Source organism: Leuresthes tenuis, unplaced genomic scaffold (genome assembly GCF_036924035.1).
Source record: "Leuresthes tenuis unplaced genomic scaffold, fLeuTen1.0.hap1 SCAF_20, whole genome shotgun sequence".
NCBI lineage: Eukaryota > Metazoa > Chordata > Actinopteri > Atheriniformes > Atherinopsidae > Leuresthes > Leuresthes tenuis.
Genome location: NW_027325374.1, coordinates 21,269,784 through 21,290,600, shown reverse-complemented (window position 1 = coordinate 21,290,600; position 20,817 = coordinate 21,269,784). Strand labels below are relative to the sequence as shown.

General features: G+C 37.9%; 1 protein-coding gene across 1 annotated transcript in view; it reads left to right on the top strand.

Moving 5' to 3' along the window:
* The window catches only part of shisa6 (shisa family member 6), a 71,583-nt gene that overhangs the window by 35,129 nt on the left and 15,637 nt on the right, over nucleotides 1-20,817 (top strand). The window contains exon 5 of the mRNA XM_072373844.1: nucleotides 10,724-10,762. Within this exon, the coding sequence (XP_072229945.1) occupies nucleotides 10,724-10,762 (39 nt within the window). The remainder of the gene's footprint in view (nucleotides 1-10,723; nucleotides 10,763-20,817) is intronic.

The following is a 20,817-nucleotide window of genomic DNA, read 5'->3' as shown; positions in this document are numbered from 1 at the left end:
TGGGTTATCGTTGCTTTTACATGATTTAGTCTCATTGTTTATCTGTTTATCTTGTCACATAAACTTGTTCTCATTCTCTACTTGGCACATACAGGTACTTAGTCAGGTGCCCTTGGCATGAGGGCTATCACATTACTGTAGTTTCTACTCCATGTCAATATCAAAGAAAATACTCAAATGAGTTTCGATGCCACAGAGGGAAAAAATACAATTTATGAGGCATAAATTGCTCTTAATAAACAAGTTCAAACAAACTTTTTTCACTTGCAGAGCTGTGCTCCCAACTGAAAATAGAAGCAGCAGCTGAAAAAAGTGAGCTTCTTAGATCAACTTTAATGCTAAGCTTTCAATTGGACTGATCATACACATATAAATTAGAGGAATTAACAAACTTGTGGCTTATTTCAGTGGAAAAATATAACTAAATTGTAGTTTACAAGACAAAATTTAGGTGAAATGTTTCCTTTTTTAAAACTCAGCAGAAAAAAAAAATTAATACCCTCAATATTAATTCCTGCATTGAAAACAATTAGGTATTTCTGAGGGTTAAGCTGACCAAAACTTTTATCAATAATGTACTTAGGATGTAACAAATATCAATTTGTCTCGGTCGACATATCAACACTGCTGCACATGAATTGTGTTGTGTCTCAGAGTCAGTTATTCACTTTAAGTCAGTTTTTTTAATTTTAGTATATCATTTGCATACACAGCGAGGGACCAAAGAAATGAAAACCTCGTACAAGCTATAAGGAGAAGTTAGCATGAGCCATGTGGAGATAAAGGAAAATGCATATAGAGAATTTATTTGTCACAGGTGCTTAGAAAAATGTACTCTAAAACATTTTTTTTTTTTGCCACATATGAAATAAAACAAAAGGCTGATGCTGTTCCAACCATTTACCTGGGACAGATCAACAAGTAGGCAGGTTAACTGGTAACTGTCACAGTGACAGACTTTGGCCGTGTTTCCGTCTTAGCACTAAGAGCTTCTTAGGAGCGCTTCTTAGCGCTAAAAGCTTCTTAGCGAATCTGGGAAACGTGGCCTTTGTGATTTTGGGTGACTGAAAGTATGGTTTGTGGTATAACCACAGGAAATTGAGATTCATATAATTTACTTTACTATACTGGTCCATGATGGTATAGTTCTTCCCAGCATTTTAGGTCCTTCCAATCTGAATCCACATGCCTCTACTGGAGAAGGAAGGACAGGGGACAAGAATTGGGTAGGTGTGGAACGGACGGTGGTGTTACAAATTTGTGGTTAGATAAAGTTTCCTTACTGTCTCACAGTCATTTGCAATGCCTGCAATTAGGAGATGAGTATTTCATTACATGAGGCGGTGGCTGGCTGGCTGAGCAAGCTGCCTCTGGCTAAGATGGCCAGGCAAGCGGCATATTTCTAATATGACAGCAATAGAAATTGAAATGATAATTATTCCAATACATTAACGTGTATGCAACCTCGTATAATTTAAAGTCCTCTTGAGAACTGCTTTCCATGAATGGCTGAATTGCATGGCACAGTCAAAGAAGAAACTGTAGTCCAGTTTCATGTGTTGGTAGGAGATTTTGACAAGGTCGTATTAGCATGTTAAAAGCCATAGCCATAGGTTTTCCATTACAAAACAAAAAGAAGATAAAAATGGGCAACTTTAAAGGAACAACCATGAGATTTTAGGGAGTTAAAAACTGCTGAAGGGGAACCTAAAGAAAACAGCAACTCACACAGAACTCAACCTCCAAAGTCATTTTTAACCTGCAGTGACATGCGTGTTGAAAAATAATGCCACAAGGGTAGATACACAATTCATAAGTATGTAGCACCTTCTAATGTGCCAATCGGACTTCTCAGTCTGACACAGTTTGACAAAAGAAAAATATTTTTCTTCAGATTTAACTAGTTTAACACACTCTAATCAAGCTTAGTGAGAGAGTGCGGATACAGTCTTTGACAACCCATGCTTTTTTATTTGCACTGTATCTACATAGCAACTGCTATACCAACATACAGGAGTTCCTCAGAAGCATATATTTTCTCACGTGAATAAGCAAGAATGCACAGTGTCGATGGTAGGTGGCAGAAGAGGTGACAGATTTACATGGCTATCATAAACTGAGCACTAACCACTAATTGGAAACAAAACTTTGAGGAAGAGCACATAAACAAAACCAGTTGTCTTGGATACAAGGAAAAAAGTTTTTTTTTTTAAAAACACTTTGTATGTTTTTATTATTTTTTCATGTTCTAAGTATTGGCCTTCTGAATTCTCTGGAAGTACGTGTTAGTCACATGTTTGATATGTCAACACTGAATTACAGAATGACAGCGCATTGTGTTTACCTTAAAGTGCCACTCTTTCAGAAAAAGTCAAAATCACTTTTAGTGTTCATAGAAAACTTTCTTGAATATAAAACATCGACTTCATAACATGCATCAAACGGTTTATGGAGACCTGACTGTTGAGTTTTTTTCTGGGAATGGCCTTCTTCTAGGGCTGCATCATTGGGACTGTTGACAAATCATAAGTCAAAACTGTTTGCTGTCATCAGTGCTTGGAAAAATGAGCATTAGATAAACTGTAGTACTCTAGCTGGATTTTGAAGGCTTCATCTTTGTGCTATTTCTACTCTCCCCCTCTGTCCTGGAGCGCAATTCTCTAAAATGAGCTTGTGGACAGGAGATGAGATATGATTCTTGGAATTAAAACAGCATTTTGTACTTTGATCATCCAGCAGTGTGTGAAGCACTGAAATAAGACTCCCCCTTCTTTATCAAATCTATGCTCTCACCCTCCCTCTCTTAATCTTCCCCTTGCTCACTCACCCTACTCTATCTGAGCTTAGGGGATTGCTGTATGAGATGGCGAGTTAATGAAGAAAGCTTTTTTTCCCCCTTCAAAAAGACTGGTAAACTACAGCAACTTTGCACTCCTCTTTTGTTAATCGCATCACGATCGGCTTTCATGCTTTACAATCTCAACCCCTGAACCAGTTTAGCATTAATATTTCACGTCATTATTTTCAAGCCCCAGAGAATAAGTCTTAAACAATTGCATGAGCTGCTCTACAAATGAATCAGCCAACTTTAGAAGCAAATTAATTTTTGCTTCTAAAGTTGGCTGAACCACATCTGTCTTTTTCTACAAACAATTCTTGTAGCATAATCCTTTTCAATACACAACATCTTGTTTTTCACTTACACACCCTCATTCCCACATACTTACTCATAAAAGGTCTTGTCTTCATTTACTGAAAGTGAGATACAACATTGTCAAAAAGCGATTTAAGATGCAATCATCTAATATAGAGCCTGACGTGGGCTGGTGCTGGCAGCATGGTTATGTAAGCAGCTTTCTCAGGGACTGATAGCAATCCAACTCACCCAGCAGGGGAGTGGTGTGTGTGTGTTGGGTTAGGGGTGGTGTGTATGTGTGTGTGTGTGTGTAAAACAAATCACACATTTAGACTCCTGCACAATAAACCCAATGTTTTGCCACAGGTACAGAGAGATTCACTCTCTTGGGCCAATTAATTTGTTAATATGCTAATGCACCATAATTAGCAACATAAGAAATCAAGCGTGGCTTTGCTCAGTGAGGTGCTGATTAAAAGAAATACACTACCAGGGTGGTAGAAGACAAAAAAATCACATTTTGGAAATCAAATTTTAGCTCTGTATTACATTTTCATGTTAAAGAAACTTAAAATGTAGATTTGATTTGCTGGCACTATAGCTACAATGCTGTGGCAAGTGAAAGAAGCCTTCTCATTAGCCATTAAGCACTATGTCCAGGTAGTGACTGTGGGAAATGCTCTGTTCTTTTCCAATAGCTCAGTTTGCTAAAATAGAAATTCATTAATTTTTTGGTCTCATACAAATATATCATATTGTTCTTTGGTAGGTAAAATCAGCTTCAGTGTGGTGTTATTGATTGCAGTTTGATCTATGTATCATGATCTATGTATCATGTTTATCATGTTTAATTTTTTAGATGTTTAAGCCAGTACTTTGATTAGAGTACACAACAGCAAGTCCAACAACTACACTTTTAGGGTATAAAAAAGGTTGTACAGTATTTGAGCCAAATATTTGAAACCATTTCAGGGAGAGCCAAGAAGTGAGCACATTTAAGAGCGAATGACAATCACCTTTTGGATAGTGAACCATGCGAGCATACAGTTATTCACACTTCATATGAGCTAGTTCAGAGTTCAATTCATACAGATTAAAACTGAATTACCTCATGGTCACAGTTCAAAAATGAGAAATTCTGAACTAATTCAGCAGTCCTAAAATGAACAATTATCATAATTATTTTCCTCTTAATTATCTTCACTGTGTGGTACACATTAATCTCTGCAACCAGCTTGTCGTTTACTGATGAAGTGAGGAGCTCGCTCTGCTGGTTTTGAATACTTGAAAAATATCTGCAAAGTTTTACACAATAAAATATTTTTGGGGATATTTTAATATTTTATATGAAATATTTGAATGTTTTACTGACCACACTGTTTTAATTGCCTGACCATAACCTTTATAACCCCCGATCAAATATTTTTATTGCTTAATTCTCATCAATTTCCACCAACACAAAGTCTATTAGTGCAGTCGTACAACAAAGGAAATCAAAATAAAGACTTAACAAAGGAAATGAAAAAAAGCAGTCTTGAGGTTGGTCCTGAACATGAGTCTTATGCTTGGATGTGGCTGTCTTATCTTTTCTTCTTTTCTTCCCTTGACAGAATTTATACAACAATTCTTCTTTATAAGCCAGCACAAAAGAATAATATTTTCGTACAGTTTTTTAACTATTTGCACAGCCGGTCCTGTCACTCAATAGATGGACAATTGGCAATCTGAAGCCGTGAAGCGGTTACTTAAGAGTTGGAAAGTAACAGTAGAGAAGTACAATGTGAAGGGCTTTTGATGAAGTGTTGATATGCAACAAACGGGGAATGAGAATGTGTTGGTGTTTCAAGCATAATAACACCCTCCAATGGCAGCCTGAAGACGCTTCTCTGCATGCTGTAATTGCTTCTGATATTTTCCAAACAATTTCCACAAATTACTCTTTGGATAGTGTCTGTGTAAGAAGCCGTCATACACATCAAGTTAATGATTTGGTTAAAAACCAAGTACTCAAAAGCTACTTGGGTACTACTTCCTGGCACTGCAAAACCGACTTTGGACACAAATTGTGAAATTAAGTTGTAAACCCATGGAAAATATGACCAAGATGGCTAAATGGAATGAGTTTAATAAACCAGACACAAAGTTTTATAACATTACTCTATTGGCTTTCTCAATCTAAGCATATTAAGAAGTAGAGCAGCAAAATAGTATCCTCAGAGCTCTTTTCCATATGGCACTGAAAGCTCAGAGTTAGCACATTACAATGATCCATTTTGTGACAATGAATTAACGATCATTTTGTTTCTATGTGGTTTCAGCTCCCAGGCTGCATCGGCATCATTAGCAAACAAGGTTTATGAGATTTATGAGAGTTACATATGCTAGATCGTGTGCAAAAATGAAATTCAAGAGTATGTGAAGTCTTGCAGTCATAAAAAAACATTTAGCTTTATTACAACATACATCACAGTATGGCAGCAGCCCCCGGAGTCAGTATCACCATCATGTAGCCTCTGTGTCGCAGAAATGCATATTACTATCAATAAAAGTCACTGCACTGATTGCTAGATGAAGATGATCTGTACATTATATACACTTCAATAAAGATCAGTGAGACAAAACTGCACATATTTGTGTACAGAAGAGCGACGCGTTTGAACTTTGCTCTTGAAGACTCTTAAAATTTGACTTGGATTTCTGTGGATTATGCACTTGACCAATTTACTGCTGACTTTACAGCATGTGGCCTTGACTCCCACAACACTGACTTCTGAAAAAAGCCCTGATGATATGTCAAGGCCTGTTGAGATGGGAATGCATAGGAATTAATCTTGAAGAACAAGTAACCTTGGGCTGAAAATCTGAGAAAACATTGTTAAGTGCTGATAGTGGACATGCTGGTAAGTAGATTTGCCTTGGGGAGAGGGTCTCTTCAGTACCCCCACTTCTCCTGAGCTTTTCCCTTAGAGTTGTCTTTCCCTTGAGTGGACCTGCATTAAAAAATCAGGAATTTCTGCATGTTACAGCCAGAATCACTCCAGCTGAATAAATGTAAGTGTAACAGTTGCACTTGAAAACAGGGCCTCATTCCAGTTAGAGAATAACTGGTGCTGTTTACTATTGAGCTGCCAACTATGTTTATATGTGTTTTCATGAATTTCATCCCTCCTCTGGCAGTTTTAAACCTTTTGATTTATCTCCTCTCCCTGCACTGCAAGAAAATTGAACATCAGAATAACTGCTTTACATGGCCACACCGAAATGAGTTGTTTTCTCATTTAAGGGGAAATGCTGGATCCTCCTGTAGCACTCTTCAGCCTTACAAGTTTCTGACTAAAACACAGTACACTTCATAAAATATGCTGCATAATGTTGAGTCAGGAGAACTGTTACTAATGCTCCAACATCAAGGTTTCTTGTCACATTTAGCCTCTAAATAACAGTCCAGAAACACTCAGATCAGCAAACCGATGTGTTAAAAATCACAAATGGATCAAATTGGCCTTTTTGCAGCTCTTGCAGGGTCACAAAGTGAATTACTCAAATAAAATTGAAAAGATATATTATGTAACTAGTAAAGCTAAGGATTTACAGCAACTGCAACATTTCACCAGGGTTTAAATAATGTTCAGTTCCACCATGTTTCAAACTGCAGGGATATAGCATAAGACCTCGGCTATGAAATCAACAGTGTGTGCTCCGTTGAAAATAAGTCTTGGAAACACTCCTGTAAATATCAACATATTAGACTTGCATTACTTGTCAGATGGATTTATCAGTGCATTTATTTGTACTGACTAGAACTCCTAGGGTCATTCTGTTGCATATCAGGAAATTCATAAGATTACATCTTGGTTAGGGTTTGAAAACAATCATAATTAATGTTAAAATACATTCCTGTCACTGCCCCATCATCATCATAATAGACACTATTTTCCTGGTTGCCTTGGTGACATATCAATAGAACAACATGTTAAAAGAAAACTTGTCACTCCCTGCTTGGGTTTCAACAATAACAATAATTGACAAGGGTTAGCTCAAAAATACTTTAGGGTTAAAAACATTTTGCTGAGGAGTTAGACGTTCTTTCTGCTATGGCACAGTTATTTTAACGGACATCATTCTAACAGTTCAGATGCAGTTACTCTCACCATCAGCTGAGGTTCCATATTCTTTGAATGTAATCATAGGTTGTTATTGCCTGTATAAACAAACAATCCATGGGGTTGATCTTAAGAAAACGTTATTCTCAGAGCTTATCTTCTCTGTTCCTCAAGGATGCAAGCTGTACTGCCTCAGGTCTGCTACATAATGTGAGTGAAATTGTTTGATAGGTCTTTCCTAGTTATCTAATGTATCACAACTCCTTTGAAAAAACACCTCATGTGAACAGATCTTTTTTTTTTACAAATTTGCCATTTTCATGTGTTACAAACCAGCTTTTAGGCCTTCAACATAAAATTCAAAAAGAACACACAAGTTTAGAAACACAAGGGGTTTATTATAGAACAACTAACTAAAGTTAAAACTTTCGGCAAAACTAACAAAACAAGAATGAAGATGAGCAAAAGCAAGAAGTGGTGATCACTCCACAAGTCAACCATGCACACCATTATCCATAACTTCAGTTCAATTCAATTCAATTCAATTCAATTCAATTCAATTCAATTCAATTCAATTCAATTCAATTCAATTCAATTCAGTTTATTTGTATAGTGCCAAATAACAACAAATGTCATCTCAAGTCACTTCAATGATACAGTCCAATTCAAGCCAATCATAGCCAATTCATTGTTATCATAATCCATTCAAATCCAATTAAATCCAGTTAAATTCAAAATTAGTCCAATTCATAAATACAAAGCCAAAAACTTCTCTTCAGTCCAATCCTCCGTCCTAAGGGTGCATGAGGCGACTGTGGAGAGAAATGACTCCCTTTTAACAGGAAGAAACCTCTGGCAGACCCAGACTCAAGAAGGGTGGCCTCGACCAGATGGGGTTTGAGAAGACAGAAAAGAGGGGACAACAAACACTGTAACACCAAAGGACACCTGTTGAGACAGGGAAACACAAGTTAATAACAACAATAATGCCAAATGTACAGAATGTCATATGAGGAAATAAAAGGAAGATAAAATAGAGCAAAGGGAGGAAAGGTGTGACATAGGAGACCCCCAAGCAATCTAGGCCGATAGCAGCTTAACTATGGGATGTTTCAGGATCACCTGAGCCATCCCAACATATAAGTTTTATCAAAAAGGAAAGTTTTAAGCCTAATCCTAAAGGTGGAGAGGTTGTCTGCTTCCCGGACATGTACTGCCAGCTGGTTCCACAAGAGAGGGCCTGATAACTGAAGGCTTTGCCTCCCATTCTACTTTTAGAAACTCTGAACCACAAGCAAACCTGTAGTCTGAGAGTGAAGTGCTAATATCTAACAATGAGATCTTTAAGATATGTTGGAGCTTGGGCTTTATACAGTAAAAATTTAAATTCTATTCTGAATTTAGCAGGGAGCCAATGAAAAGAAGATGAAAAAGCATATATTGAGCTAAAAGAATCGGTTCAAGCACAGAACCCTGTGGCACTCCATGACCTACTCTGCTGTGTGAGGAAGATTCTATGATTTTATTTACAAGAACAAACTGAAATCTATTAGATAAATATGACTTAAACCAATTGAATGCAGTTCATTAAATCCTAATAACATGTTGAGTAATTTGAATGATAAAAGTACAACCCTCAAAGGCTTCACTTTTATCAAGTAACAGTTGCCTAAATCTAAATAAAATGACCACATCTTGTTTAATTGTTATTCATTTCACTGCTTTCTCAAAACTGCCTAACTCATTCAGGAGGATTAGCTACAGAGTCTAAATCTGTGACTAATCTTTTTGGCAATAATATTCAAGCTATCATACATAATTTCCTTTTTCTTATCAATGTCTTATTAAAATTACAACTCCATAAATGTGATGCAGTACAGCGGAATCCTTTTTCCAATGCCCAGTCTTGAAAAGATATCAGAAGGAATATTAAACTGGAAGCTGTCATCATTTTCATAAACTTATTCAACCATTTTTATTTCATCATTCCATATGTGGCTTTAACATTGAGTTTACCACTGAAAATAACTTATCTGATGATCTACGAATAAAAGTCTATCACACATCATGCATGTCATTAAAGCCTTCAGTCATTCAAGGAAAAACTGTGTCAACTGGTTCTCAGCTGGAAGAGAGCAGCTGCAGCACCTGACCAGTCCTGACTGAAGCCTGTGACATTCACTGGCACCAGCTAAAATTAGACAAGTATTTGACCAGCGTGTATTCAGGTTTGCGTATTCGTGATTCAGTCAACAACACCTAAAGATACTGCTTGGCCATTCAATGGCCAGTGAGGATGCAGAGGGATGTAACACTATCAAATGTTTCTAAAGCCCAACTTTGAAAATGTACAGGAAAAAACATTTATGGAAATCTGACTGGTAAGAGACTGACTTTAAGTTGCCAGTTAAATAATATTTAACTATAGTTTACTATGAGTTAAGTAGATTTATTTATTTACTTTTTTTGTGACAGAACAAATATGCTATTTCTTCTGACTTAACAAAAATATGGGTGTCAATATGCACAATAGCCGACAGTATCAGTATCAGTGCCTTTTCTCTGATAGGAATGTATACTTTTAGTACTGTACTGTTTGCATAGCTCTGTCACAGCGGATTTCATGTAAACCTGCTACTCTTATCACTGCGCTTGAGTGGAAAAATCTTCAATTCATGCTCATCAGCGTATCTCCAGCATTACCTCTTATCATGAATGTACCCAACACTATAAAGGTTCTTCTGGTCAGTGGGTTTAAGGTCAGAACTGGTGTGCGTGTCGTCCAAACCCAGAGCCAGGGAATGCAGCCTTGTTGCTGTGTGTTGCTGTGTGGGAGGCAGTGGCGATGAGATGCTGACGGTAAATCAATAGTGATGGATCAAAGTGCCGCATGGCTAGAGCCCTGTTGTGTCAGGGTGCGGGGAACAACAGTGACTTTTACACCTCCTCTCTTCTCATTATCCTCGCCTCTTCTCCTCCTATCCCATTTCTCTCTTTTCATCTTGAATCCCAACTCCTCTCTGTCTTCCCCCTACGCTTAGTAGTAATTTATGTGTGTGTCTGACGGTGTTTGTGTGTGTACAGTAAGTAAGAGAGAGGTGATTTGATACCTTGAGTCAAGGTGTCAGATGGCATCTGCCTGTAGTTGATGGGTAGATAAAATATAACACAATCGATATCGGACCCCTAAAACTGTACTCATCTTTTGCAGTCTCCTGTGTCCTCAAATCTGTTGTTGTAACCAGAGAGCGCTGTTTGACTTATAAGGCTTACTTATCATCAAATGAAACTATTGGGCTATATTGACTCATGCTGGAATGTTCACACAAATGAACAGTGTCTAATAAAAACAAGAATGTATTCATTTAAAACTGCTTTACTACATAGACTGAGTAACTGCTAGTTGTTTGGTGTGATTGTATTCTGTTATATTACCATACAAGAAGCACAATCTAATGAATAACCACTTGGTTCTGTTTTCTAGGAGAAAAACATTGGCCGGTCCGCTCCCAGAGTCACCATGGTAGGGATGGCTGTTCTTTGTTTGAGGGTCAAAGTTGCCTCTAACCACTTTCTGATATCTGTTTTTGTTTTATGAACTTGTTAATGATCAATAGTGATAATAATAGCAAACACCAAGTTTCTGGTCAGTGTTTGGAGGCAGCTCATACCTCGAGTGTTAATTGTAGTGTAGTGCCTTCCCTTTGACCTCTATCTATTTGCCTAACCTGTGTATTCTGCCCTTGATTTTTAGCTCTCCTGTCTGTGTGATGAGTACACGTGTACAGTCTGGTTTGTGTGTGCTGGTTTTAGGGGTGTAACGGTATAAAAAAATGACCAATGTAGTAAAACAGCCATTCAAACTGGAAACATGAGCAAACAGTTAGCATTTTCAGTTAAGTTTTAACAGTAAGTAAAAAAAAGCAAAAAAACGCTGTCTTCAAACAGGGAGCCGCAGTGTTTGTGGTTTTACTAGGAATATAATATTGTGAGCAATAACTGATAAAAGCAGTAGTTTTCAGCAGCTTGTATTTGAGGTTATCAGCAGCTACATAGACATGCTTTTCAAACAGGTTAACTTCATGCAACTAGTTAAACCATCACAAGTTTTTGCTCAGTAAAGTATCCCTGCAGATCTGATGATCAATTTTAAATCCAGTGCTGACAAAACAAAAGCAGGTTTTAGTTCCAAGTGTCTGCACAGTCTTTGTCCAATCCAATTTTTTCCCAACCTCTTTAAAAATGAACCAGAATTCTTACAAATGCTGCTTTTTTGTTTGTGTAATGATCTGCCAGGTAACCAACAGAGTTGGATCATGTTTGTCTTAAATACTATTTTCAGTTAAAGAATAAAAAGCAGAGGATTTTCAATAAAACTGCTTTAAAATCAAGAATTCAGATAATTTAATATTTGTATCTGTTTAGAAAATTAGCACAAAACATTTTCAGATAAAAAAGAAAGCCTGTTTGGCATTTTGAGCATTTAAAGTTAGTTTAAATCAAATTACCTTCACAAAGGCAGTACTTGCTCGAGCAGCAGGTGAACACCTTAACATGTAGCAAGAGAGTTGGTGTGGCAGCAGTGTTCAAGCTGGACAAAGACAATCTGGACCGTAAGCTGTGACAACTACCGTGACACCCCTATTTGTATTTGTTCTAATCAGTGGTGTGATAATGTGGGCCTGCCTGCAACACTGTCAAGAAGAGATCTCAAGTGCACTAGAGTTTTTGTTTTTAACTAAAAGTCCATTAAGTGAGTTGAGTGTGGATCTAATTAATGGGGGAAATAACAACCAAACTAGGGCATACTGAATGTAAACAAGAATCTTCTGTGCCTACTAATGTTTGTTGCAGCCGGCCCACATTGTATTAGTTTTCTTATTGTGTTGTGCCTTAAAACCCAACTGGTCTCATTTCACTCCTCTGTTCTAATTCCTGCCCTTTGAAATGTATGTTTTGAACTGCTTCGCTTTTCTATGTGTTGTCCTCTTTACTGAAATGAATGTGCTAACCTTTACGGTGTGTGTGCTCTTCGACTGTCCGTCTCAGTGGAGAGGAGGGCTGGTCTATAAAGGCATGGATAAAGGCAGTTTTGATGATGTTACTTCTTTTATTTTAAGAAGACATCAGAAAAATCTGTGCTTATCCTTGCTTACGATATACGGACCCTCCTCTTCCTCCTCTACCTCTTCCTCGCCCTCCACCTCCTCTCAAAGGAAGTCTGCTTTTCAACAGCCTGAAAATGGAGTCGGTTGGTATGTCAATCAACTGTTGAGAAGAAAAGAAATAGCCTTTTATAGTCGATTATTATTCCTTCAATGTGACATGCAATGAAAATGCCACGCTGTTTGATTTTCAGGAAAGATTACCTTTAAACCTGGTGAGTCACTTTGGCTGTACAATGTGAAAACAGTGTGAAACCAGGTCAGCTCTGTAGGAACATCATGAAGCACTCCAACTGAATGGATCTCTTACTTCTTTTTAACACACGGGGTCACAATTGTCCAGAGTGGGCTCTCTGTCTATCACATTTCACAATCAACTGGATATAAAGTTCATATCAACCTCTTGCCCTTCCCTGTCCCTGCTGAGACTGTCATGGCACATTTATAACAGGAGTGGCGGTGACAAGTCAAGTAACTACTTGGCCTTTGGTGTCTTGGGGGATGATTGTCAGATATGTGATAAAGAGTGATACTTACTGGCAGTGTGGATAGAAACAGTCTGGACTGGGATTTTATCGTACTTGGAAGAACACAGGATGCGTTCAGTCTGTAGTTCTAGAGACTCATTAATGAAGTTATTGGCGTTTTTTTTAAATGAAACTATTCATTTTTATCAGTTCAAAACACAGTAATTAGTTTTTACTTATTATCAGAAATTTAGATGGGAAATTTAGATGGGAAATATAGATGAACCAGCAAGCACAGCCATTTAACAATGCTTTGCATTTGTGAGTGCTCAGAAATGCAGATAATGCGAGAGTACACTAATGTGATCTAACTTTGATTTAAATCAGAAGTATTATCATACAATAAAAAAATCCAAATATTTTATTAAAGCAAACTTTTCAGTGCATTCCACAGAGAATTAACAAATGGTGAACACAATGGAGCGGGTCTAAAAAAACAAGATAACCAAACTCAAAATTGAGGAAATTTTGGTCTATCAGGCTAAAGCTGCTTTTAAGCTTATGTCTTTTTGCACATCTTCAATTTGCATATTAATTTATATGTACCAGTAAGGGAAAAAAAAACTACTTTATTTTATTTTTAAGCTTTTGTAGCGATAGAATCAATGAAAACAGGCTCAGCAAACAAATCCTGACATACTGTGAATGCCATGGTAGCAGAACAGAAAATTAGCACCACTAACTGGACACAACATGGGTTCATTTATTCTCTCATTTCAAATATAACTTCAAAGATACAGTCCAATTCAAGCTAATCATAATGCAATTAATTGTATTGCAATCACAATCCAATCAAATAAAATGAATTAAAATCAAATTAGTCCAATTCATACATTGGCAATTCAAAAATAGTTGCCAATATAGTACTCCTGAGTACGCACGAGGCACTGGTAGGAAGAAAAACTCCTTTTACGAGGAAGAAACCTCTGGCAGAACCAGCACAAATATTCACAACTTTGAATATGCCATTGTCAAAATACATGATTTGATTGGAGTTGAGCTGCCGGATCTTTTGGTGGAAAACTGAAAGTTCCCACTTGTCAATCTGCAGCTGCAGTGGCTGGTGAAACTGCTCCCATTCTACCATGAAACTCTGGGAACCACAAGTAAACTGCAGTAGTTTCCTAGAGAGTTTAAAGAACAAAGTATTTTCTATTCTTTTCTATTCTATTCTATTCTGTTCTTTTCTATTCTAACTGTATTCATCATGTTAGGTGTCGAAGATACTGTGATGGATGGAAATTATACTAGTGCCTGCCAATAGATCTGACTCAAGCAACCTGAAATGAGTGGGCTGAATGGGTTTGCAATCAACAAAGACCCTGTAGCACGTATTAATTTAAATTCTAAATGTCTTCAACATTCAGCTTTGTTATGCTGGCATACTTTAGACAGCATTACTAAAGCAGGTTATAAAAGGTTTACAAGTACAGTTTTATAGACTTTAAGAAATCAAAGTGCAGGTATTGTTAGAAAAAAAAGGTTAATTTGTTCCAGCTGTGCCATCTCGTGGGGTACAAGCCCTGTACATTTGGTACATTTTTATATATTCTTGTCTGTACCTTTGAATCTCTGAATCTCTAGAGACAAAAATTTAGCTTTATGGTCTGGAAAGACCTACACCTACATTCTAGTATCCCCAGTTCATCTAACAGGCATGTTTTGGCTGAAAATTCACAAAGGCATGCAAATGCAAGACATTAAAGCCCCCAGTCAATTTCAAACCAGGAACCTTCTCTTTCTGACATTTAAACTAGTACACCACTATGCAGCGCACACCTATCTATCAAAAGTTTAGCCTATTTGTATATATCTTAATGTTATCAAAAGCTACTATTATGTACATTTAGTTATCAGTGATGATTTAAAGATTTAACAAAGATCCATAGAATTTACCCAAGGAGTCATTTCTGTTCATTTCAGGTTATTTTTCTAAGAACTGTCCATTTGTTTACAGAAATTAAACCCTTACTTTTGTGAGTGTGTCGCTGATGATGTTTTCATTCCTTGCTTTTTTTCTTGTGCTTTTGGACAGTACAGATTTTTATATAAGAATATATTAAGTTAAAATAATGCTTTAGCTTAATTCCAAACTTTGACTCAGTTAAGAATTAGGGACAGATGCCAAACTGATCAAAGCTGGAAGTTCTTTTAATATAACTTATAAGTATTATCACCACTGCTGCAATTGGGTCAGAGTTAAGCTTCCTGCTTTGCTGGGGAAATCAATGAGGAGGTGGGAGCTACTTCCATCCAGGGGCCTAAAGCTTTGTCCCCCACTTATCGAGTGAAGTGGGGCTATTATGGCAGTTAACATTTAGCGATTAAATGTGAACACTCTTTGTCAGTTGTTAAATGTCAAGCCCACCGTGGCTTCCTTTTCCTCTGCTTCCTTTCCAGAGAGAGGAGGGCAGGGAGGTGTTAGTAAGCCAGTGGGACAGAAATATCTTTATTCATACCATACCTGTCACATACATTAACACACAGGCATGCAAAGATGCTCACATCCACAGTGCACACCGTACCCTTTCTGCCACCACCAGTTCTTTGGGGCCTGTCATAACTCCAGCAGCTCCTCTTGGCAGGGCTAATGTCATGGCATGGCTGTTGGTTTTAGAGAGGGATGTCATGAGGGGAGTGATGCAGAGAGCTGAGGATAACTCTCTAATAGATGTAGGGTGGGTGGTGTGGAGTTGGAGGGGCAGAAGAATGACTTGTGATCACTAGCCCATGTTGCTGGTTTTCTCCTCTTTTTAATGGAGCACCCACCAAATCCTCCTGTTTTGTACTTTTTCTTTTCTTATCTGTTTTCTGTCTCACTTCATCCCGTGTCCACTATATTTCTTTCTCCCTATTCCTTTACTTACTTGTCCCTCCACTCAGCTCCCTCTTCTTGTGTTGTTGAGAGATACCAAGCCTTTAGGCTTGCCATTAACTTGTGCCCTGCTGTCTGTATCATCAGTGTTTTGAAGTCTGTCTGTGACCACCATGATTTATGCCATAAATGCTTTGTGTTTGCAATTTGAAAGGACTGGAAAGGATAATGAAATGTTGTTTTGCTCTGGGGAACCAATGCAAAATGAAAGAAAAGTATATGAAACAATTTTGTGAAAACTAAAGTACACCCTATTTCAGTTCTAAAGTTTTACCTATCAGGGCACAACAACGAATCATCTGGTCATTACAAAGTCTTCATATAGAAGTATACAACCTGAACAAAAACACATATTACACAGAGCCAATATTCACATACCAAATACCAATCCAAAATGCAGAGGCCTATGTACCTAAGTACAAGTCATGCTTCAGTAGCCTGGGTGGAGCCATTCTCTTGTAGACTTGCTACTTTGCTTGGGATCACTGTCTTGTTGCACAACCCAATTTCAGTTGAGCTTTAACTGTCAGAAAGGTGGCCTCACATTTCACTCTAGAATACTTTGGTATACAGAGGAGTTCATGGTGGACTCAATGACTGCCCAGGTCCTTACACGATAAAACAAGCCCAAGATAAGCCCAAATCTCCAAAACCATGCTTGACAGTTGGCATGAGGTGTTTGTGCTGGTAAGCTGTGTTTGGTTTTCCATGATGGTATAGTCACATTGTTTAGCCCTAATTATATTTGTGATAATGTTTCACTGTAACATGACTTGCTTACATGTAATCAAGGCAATCATTTAAATGACATCCATGATTTGTGACAGTTGCATTGATAAAAAAAGTATTTTAGAGATAACCGTGGTTATATTCTAAGAAAGTAATATTATTGTCCAAATCCAACCACAAGGTGACAAAAATGGTGAGCAAAAATTTGGTTTTGTTGTTGACAAATGGTATGTTGGTCTCGATCTCACATCACACAAAGGCCCATGAATAAAAGAGCTGCACTTAGTTGCTCCATCCAACCAGTCCTTGTGAGGACTTTGTGTGTCTTAAACGAAAAACCTGAGAATGACATCCTCTCTAATGTAGAAACGCTTGTATGAGTTATGTTTCCCTCCTGCTGCTTGTAAGGGCAGTACTCTAAAGAACACATTATGAGTCATTTTGAAGGGTATAAACTTAAATGACCATTTCAGTTGGAAAACTTATAGAGATGAAGACAAATTTGTAGATCATTATCCATCCATCCTTTTTCTATACCCACTTCCCAACTGCTTTGTTATGGGCATTAGTAGTCTTTATTAGAACCAACTAGACAGACGTGAACAGAGATACTTGAAATATGGACGGTTATGGTGAGAACCTTCAACTTTTGTTCATGGGGTGACAATATCACTTCCTTCCCTTGGCCCCACTGCTTCATTTAGCAAATGTTCTTTGAGGGATCACATAGATTAAGATATGTAAATAACCCTGAAAACCCCATTTGAATGATTATTTGATCACTGTTCCTCAGTCCCTAACAAAAGGTCCATTTTGGCCTACATGGCTGCATTCTTGCACCTAACCTTATCCAGATAAGCTATGCAGTTACTGATCACACACTAAAAAATAAAGAGTAATAAATACATGAGTGAGATAATATGAACTCTGGCTTCCCACATGACAAGTTTCGAAATGTCCATCCACTGTACCTTCCTAACCTCTGCCTACATTAATAGATTTTTGCCCTTCTACATGAAGGGCAAATGTGCAACTCTTATATTTCTCCTTCTATTAATTATTTTTTCTCCTTTAATCTGTCTGGTCTGTTCGTACTGCCTGTCTATTGTGTCGGTTTTCCAGCCTAGTGCTTATGTCTGACATTTTGAAGCTGACCTCTGGAGATACAGTTGTTCAGGCAAACATTTTGATGATGTCGTTTTACTTGTGTTGGCAGCATATTTTGAATCTTCCGTTCTCTCACATAGACAACTATTTGGCTGTGCTCCACTTTACTCATCTCCTCTCTGAGCATAGTTATGCTATTCAAGGAAATATAAGAGATTGGAGCCAAATCCACACACACCATCCACAGAAAGCTGACTGGATATCAAGACCTGATTGTTCAGTTGTTAAGAATGCATATTATCAGAAATAATTTGTGGTTTCCGTGATATGTCTGAGTATATGATTGCAATCAATGTTGAAAATGCTTATCTAACCTTGGGATGGAGTTCAAGGTGTTGTCCAATCGGCTGAGTAGGCCCTCTATTACCCCCTCAGAGCTCTTTATTGGGATGTGATGCTTGGAAGTGTGATGTGAAACAAAATGCCACACCAAATGTCAGATTACTGAGTCACTTGCAAGCCATCTGGATGCTATTATACAAACTCGCCACGGAGGTATTCTCCAGAGAACACTTACTGTATAAGGAAAGGGAAATTTAATGTGACTAATCCTCTTGTGGAGTTGGAGGCGACTGTATCAAGAGGAACGTGTCTGATCTCAGCGGCCCACTGATCACAGATGTGTATAAGGTTGATTTAGCCATTAAATCTGACTGACACCACCTGACAACCACACAGCTGTGTCATTCATATACTGAAAGCAAAACAACCATTTAGCAATTTAAATAGGGACCGTATTTAACCCAGCAATCTAGAGGCCATGTCAGTCACAAACAATTAAGTGACCGGTGGCTTTGACCCTACTTTAATATGCCAATTTAAGGAGATGAATACAATAACTGATGGACAGCAGTGTATGCAGGTGGTCTCACACTTCACTATGAGCTCCCTTAAACACTGACAAACAGGTTTCTGGGGTTGGCCCACTGTAAGAAAGTGTATAGAGGTCATTTTGCTCAGCTAGAGGAGCCCATGGGGTTGACGGTGGGTTGGGGCACCAGAAGATAATAAGCAGCTTGAGAGTTTTGAGGGTGCTAACTGTGCTGGAGTTTTTCAAATATGTTTAATTGGTACCCTGATTATGTTGGGATCACTGACCATAGTTGTCTGGGCTTTTAATGAGCCTTGGTTCTCTGATTGTTCTCGGTTCTCAGCTTGGCCCATCTCTCTGCACCACTCAGACAGGGCTTTGAGGGGATAAAAATTCTAGAAAGTTGCATAACATTGGTACATGTGTGGGTTCCCTAACTACATTTTTAAGTCAAAAACAGGGAGCTCACTTGCTAATAAGAACTTTCTTTTTTTAATGTAATTTGTGTACAGGCAGAGAAGCCGTAGGTTGCAGGAGTAATGACCATCTGCATCCCAGTAAACATGAATTTGCTGGGTGTAGATCAGTCAATAGATTCATTAACATACAGTATGCTGATACATGACTGTTGAAGAGCAAATGATATGTCCACAATTCCCCACTTTTACCAAGTACATGCTGACAGGGACTGGACATATTTTCTACCTTCCACTTAGATCCTGTCTTTATACAGTAATTTTGTTTAAGAAATAACATGTCTGCATTTATATTCAGGGCAATATTTCAGTGACAGTAAGTATCATGCAGGACTTGAACATATCTCCCATGAAAACTGATGTGAATCATCTGCTGCCTCTCCTACCACTTAAGAAATACATAAACAAAGTTAAATAACTACATAAGGAATTTAGACATACATATTTGTAGGCTCAGGAGGGCTGTAATGTCTATGCTGAACAAGAGTAGATTGTGAGATTTTCGCCTTAATTTGATTTGTTGGTTTCCAGAAATGTGTCATGGCAACACATTTTTTGATTTTACAAAGTTGTGTATTATCCCCGTGTATATACACTATAGTATAAGCATGTCGGAAATACTTGTGTTGTCACTAGATTGTCATAAATCCTCTAAGTTTGAAGAGAACTGTGTCTGTTAAGTACTGTTTGCTAATCTGGATGAGATTGTGCTATAATGACCATAAACATTCAGTTTTTACTTCACAGCCCACAGGACTTGTTTCCAAAACCCATCAGTTTTGTTCAAACTTGTGAAGCTAAATTTTACATTCAGGTTGCAAGAAAGCTTCTCCTCTGATGACCCTTCGATGAAGGTTATACTTGAGCAGATCCAGTTGCGATGTGGAACAGTGCACCACTCCGGAATGCTAAATCTTTCTGAAGCTCTTTTGCAGTCTGTGAGTTTTTTTTTTCATTGGTCTATCCAGCAATCCTATCATTCTTTTCTTAGAGGATTTTCTCAGTCTACCAGACATCAACTTTACGTTCACCGTTCCTGTTAATTATCATTTCTTATTGACAGTATGAGATAAGTAAACTGCTCAGCTTTCTGTTCTGTAGGAATCAGCTGTTTTAATTATCAGAGGGCTGGACAGCTGTTTAGATGAGCCCATGGTTGCTGAAGGTTAAGTTTGAATGTTGTATCACGTGGCCATTCCTAATGATAACTGAAAATAATCCATAACCATGAAAACTTGATAGACCAGGGATGTCAAATTTCCAGTTCTCGAGGGCCGCTGTCCTGCAGGTTTTAGACGTTTCCCAGATTCAACACACCTGATTCGGATTGATGCCTCATTTGTTGGCTTGTGCAGAATGTAACAATCTTTTGAAGAGATCCATTTAATCTGAACACGCATGTACCCTCATTGACCGGAGTTTGACATCTTTGTTTTAGTCCTTGACAGTCACAAGAGCTTTACTGTCTTTGTCCGGTCAAACTAGGCCTATAGCAGCATAACTATGGGATAATTCAGAGTCATCTGAGCCATCCCTAACTATAAGCTTTATCAAAATTTTAAGTTTTAAGCCTAATCTTAAAGCTCAATTGAAATAACCTTGATTATCTTATAAGTGTAAGAAGATGTTATCATCCTCTGTTAATTAACTGACCATTTCCAAATGATTTGAAAAGAAAGTTGCTAATCTTCCCAAAAGTCATCAAGTTCACCCCAAGGTCAGACTGTGCAATGCTCAGAGAAACTGCAAAAAAACAAGAACTACATCTCAGACTCTGTAGGCCTTAGTTAGCATGTTAAATGTTAAATGTTTATGCATTTGGCAGACA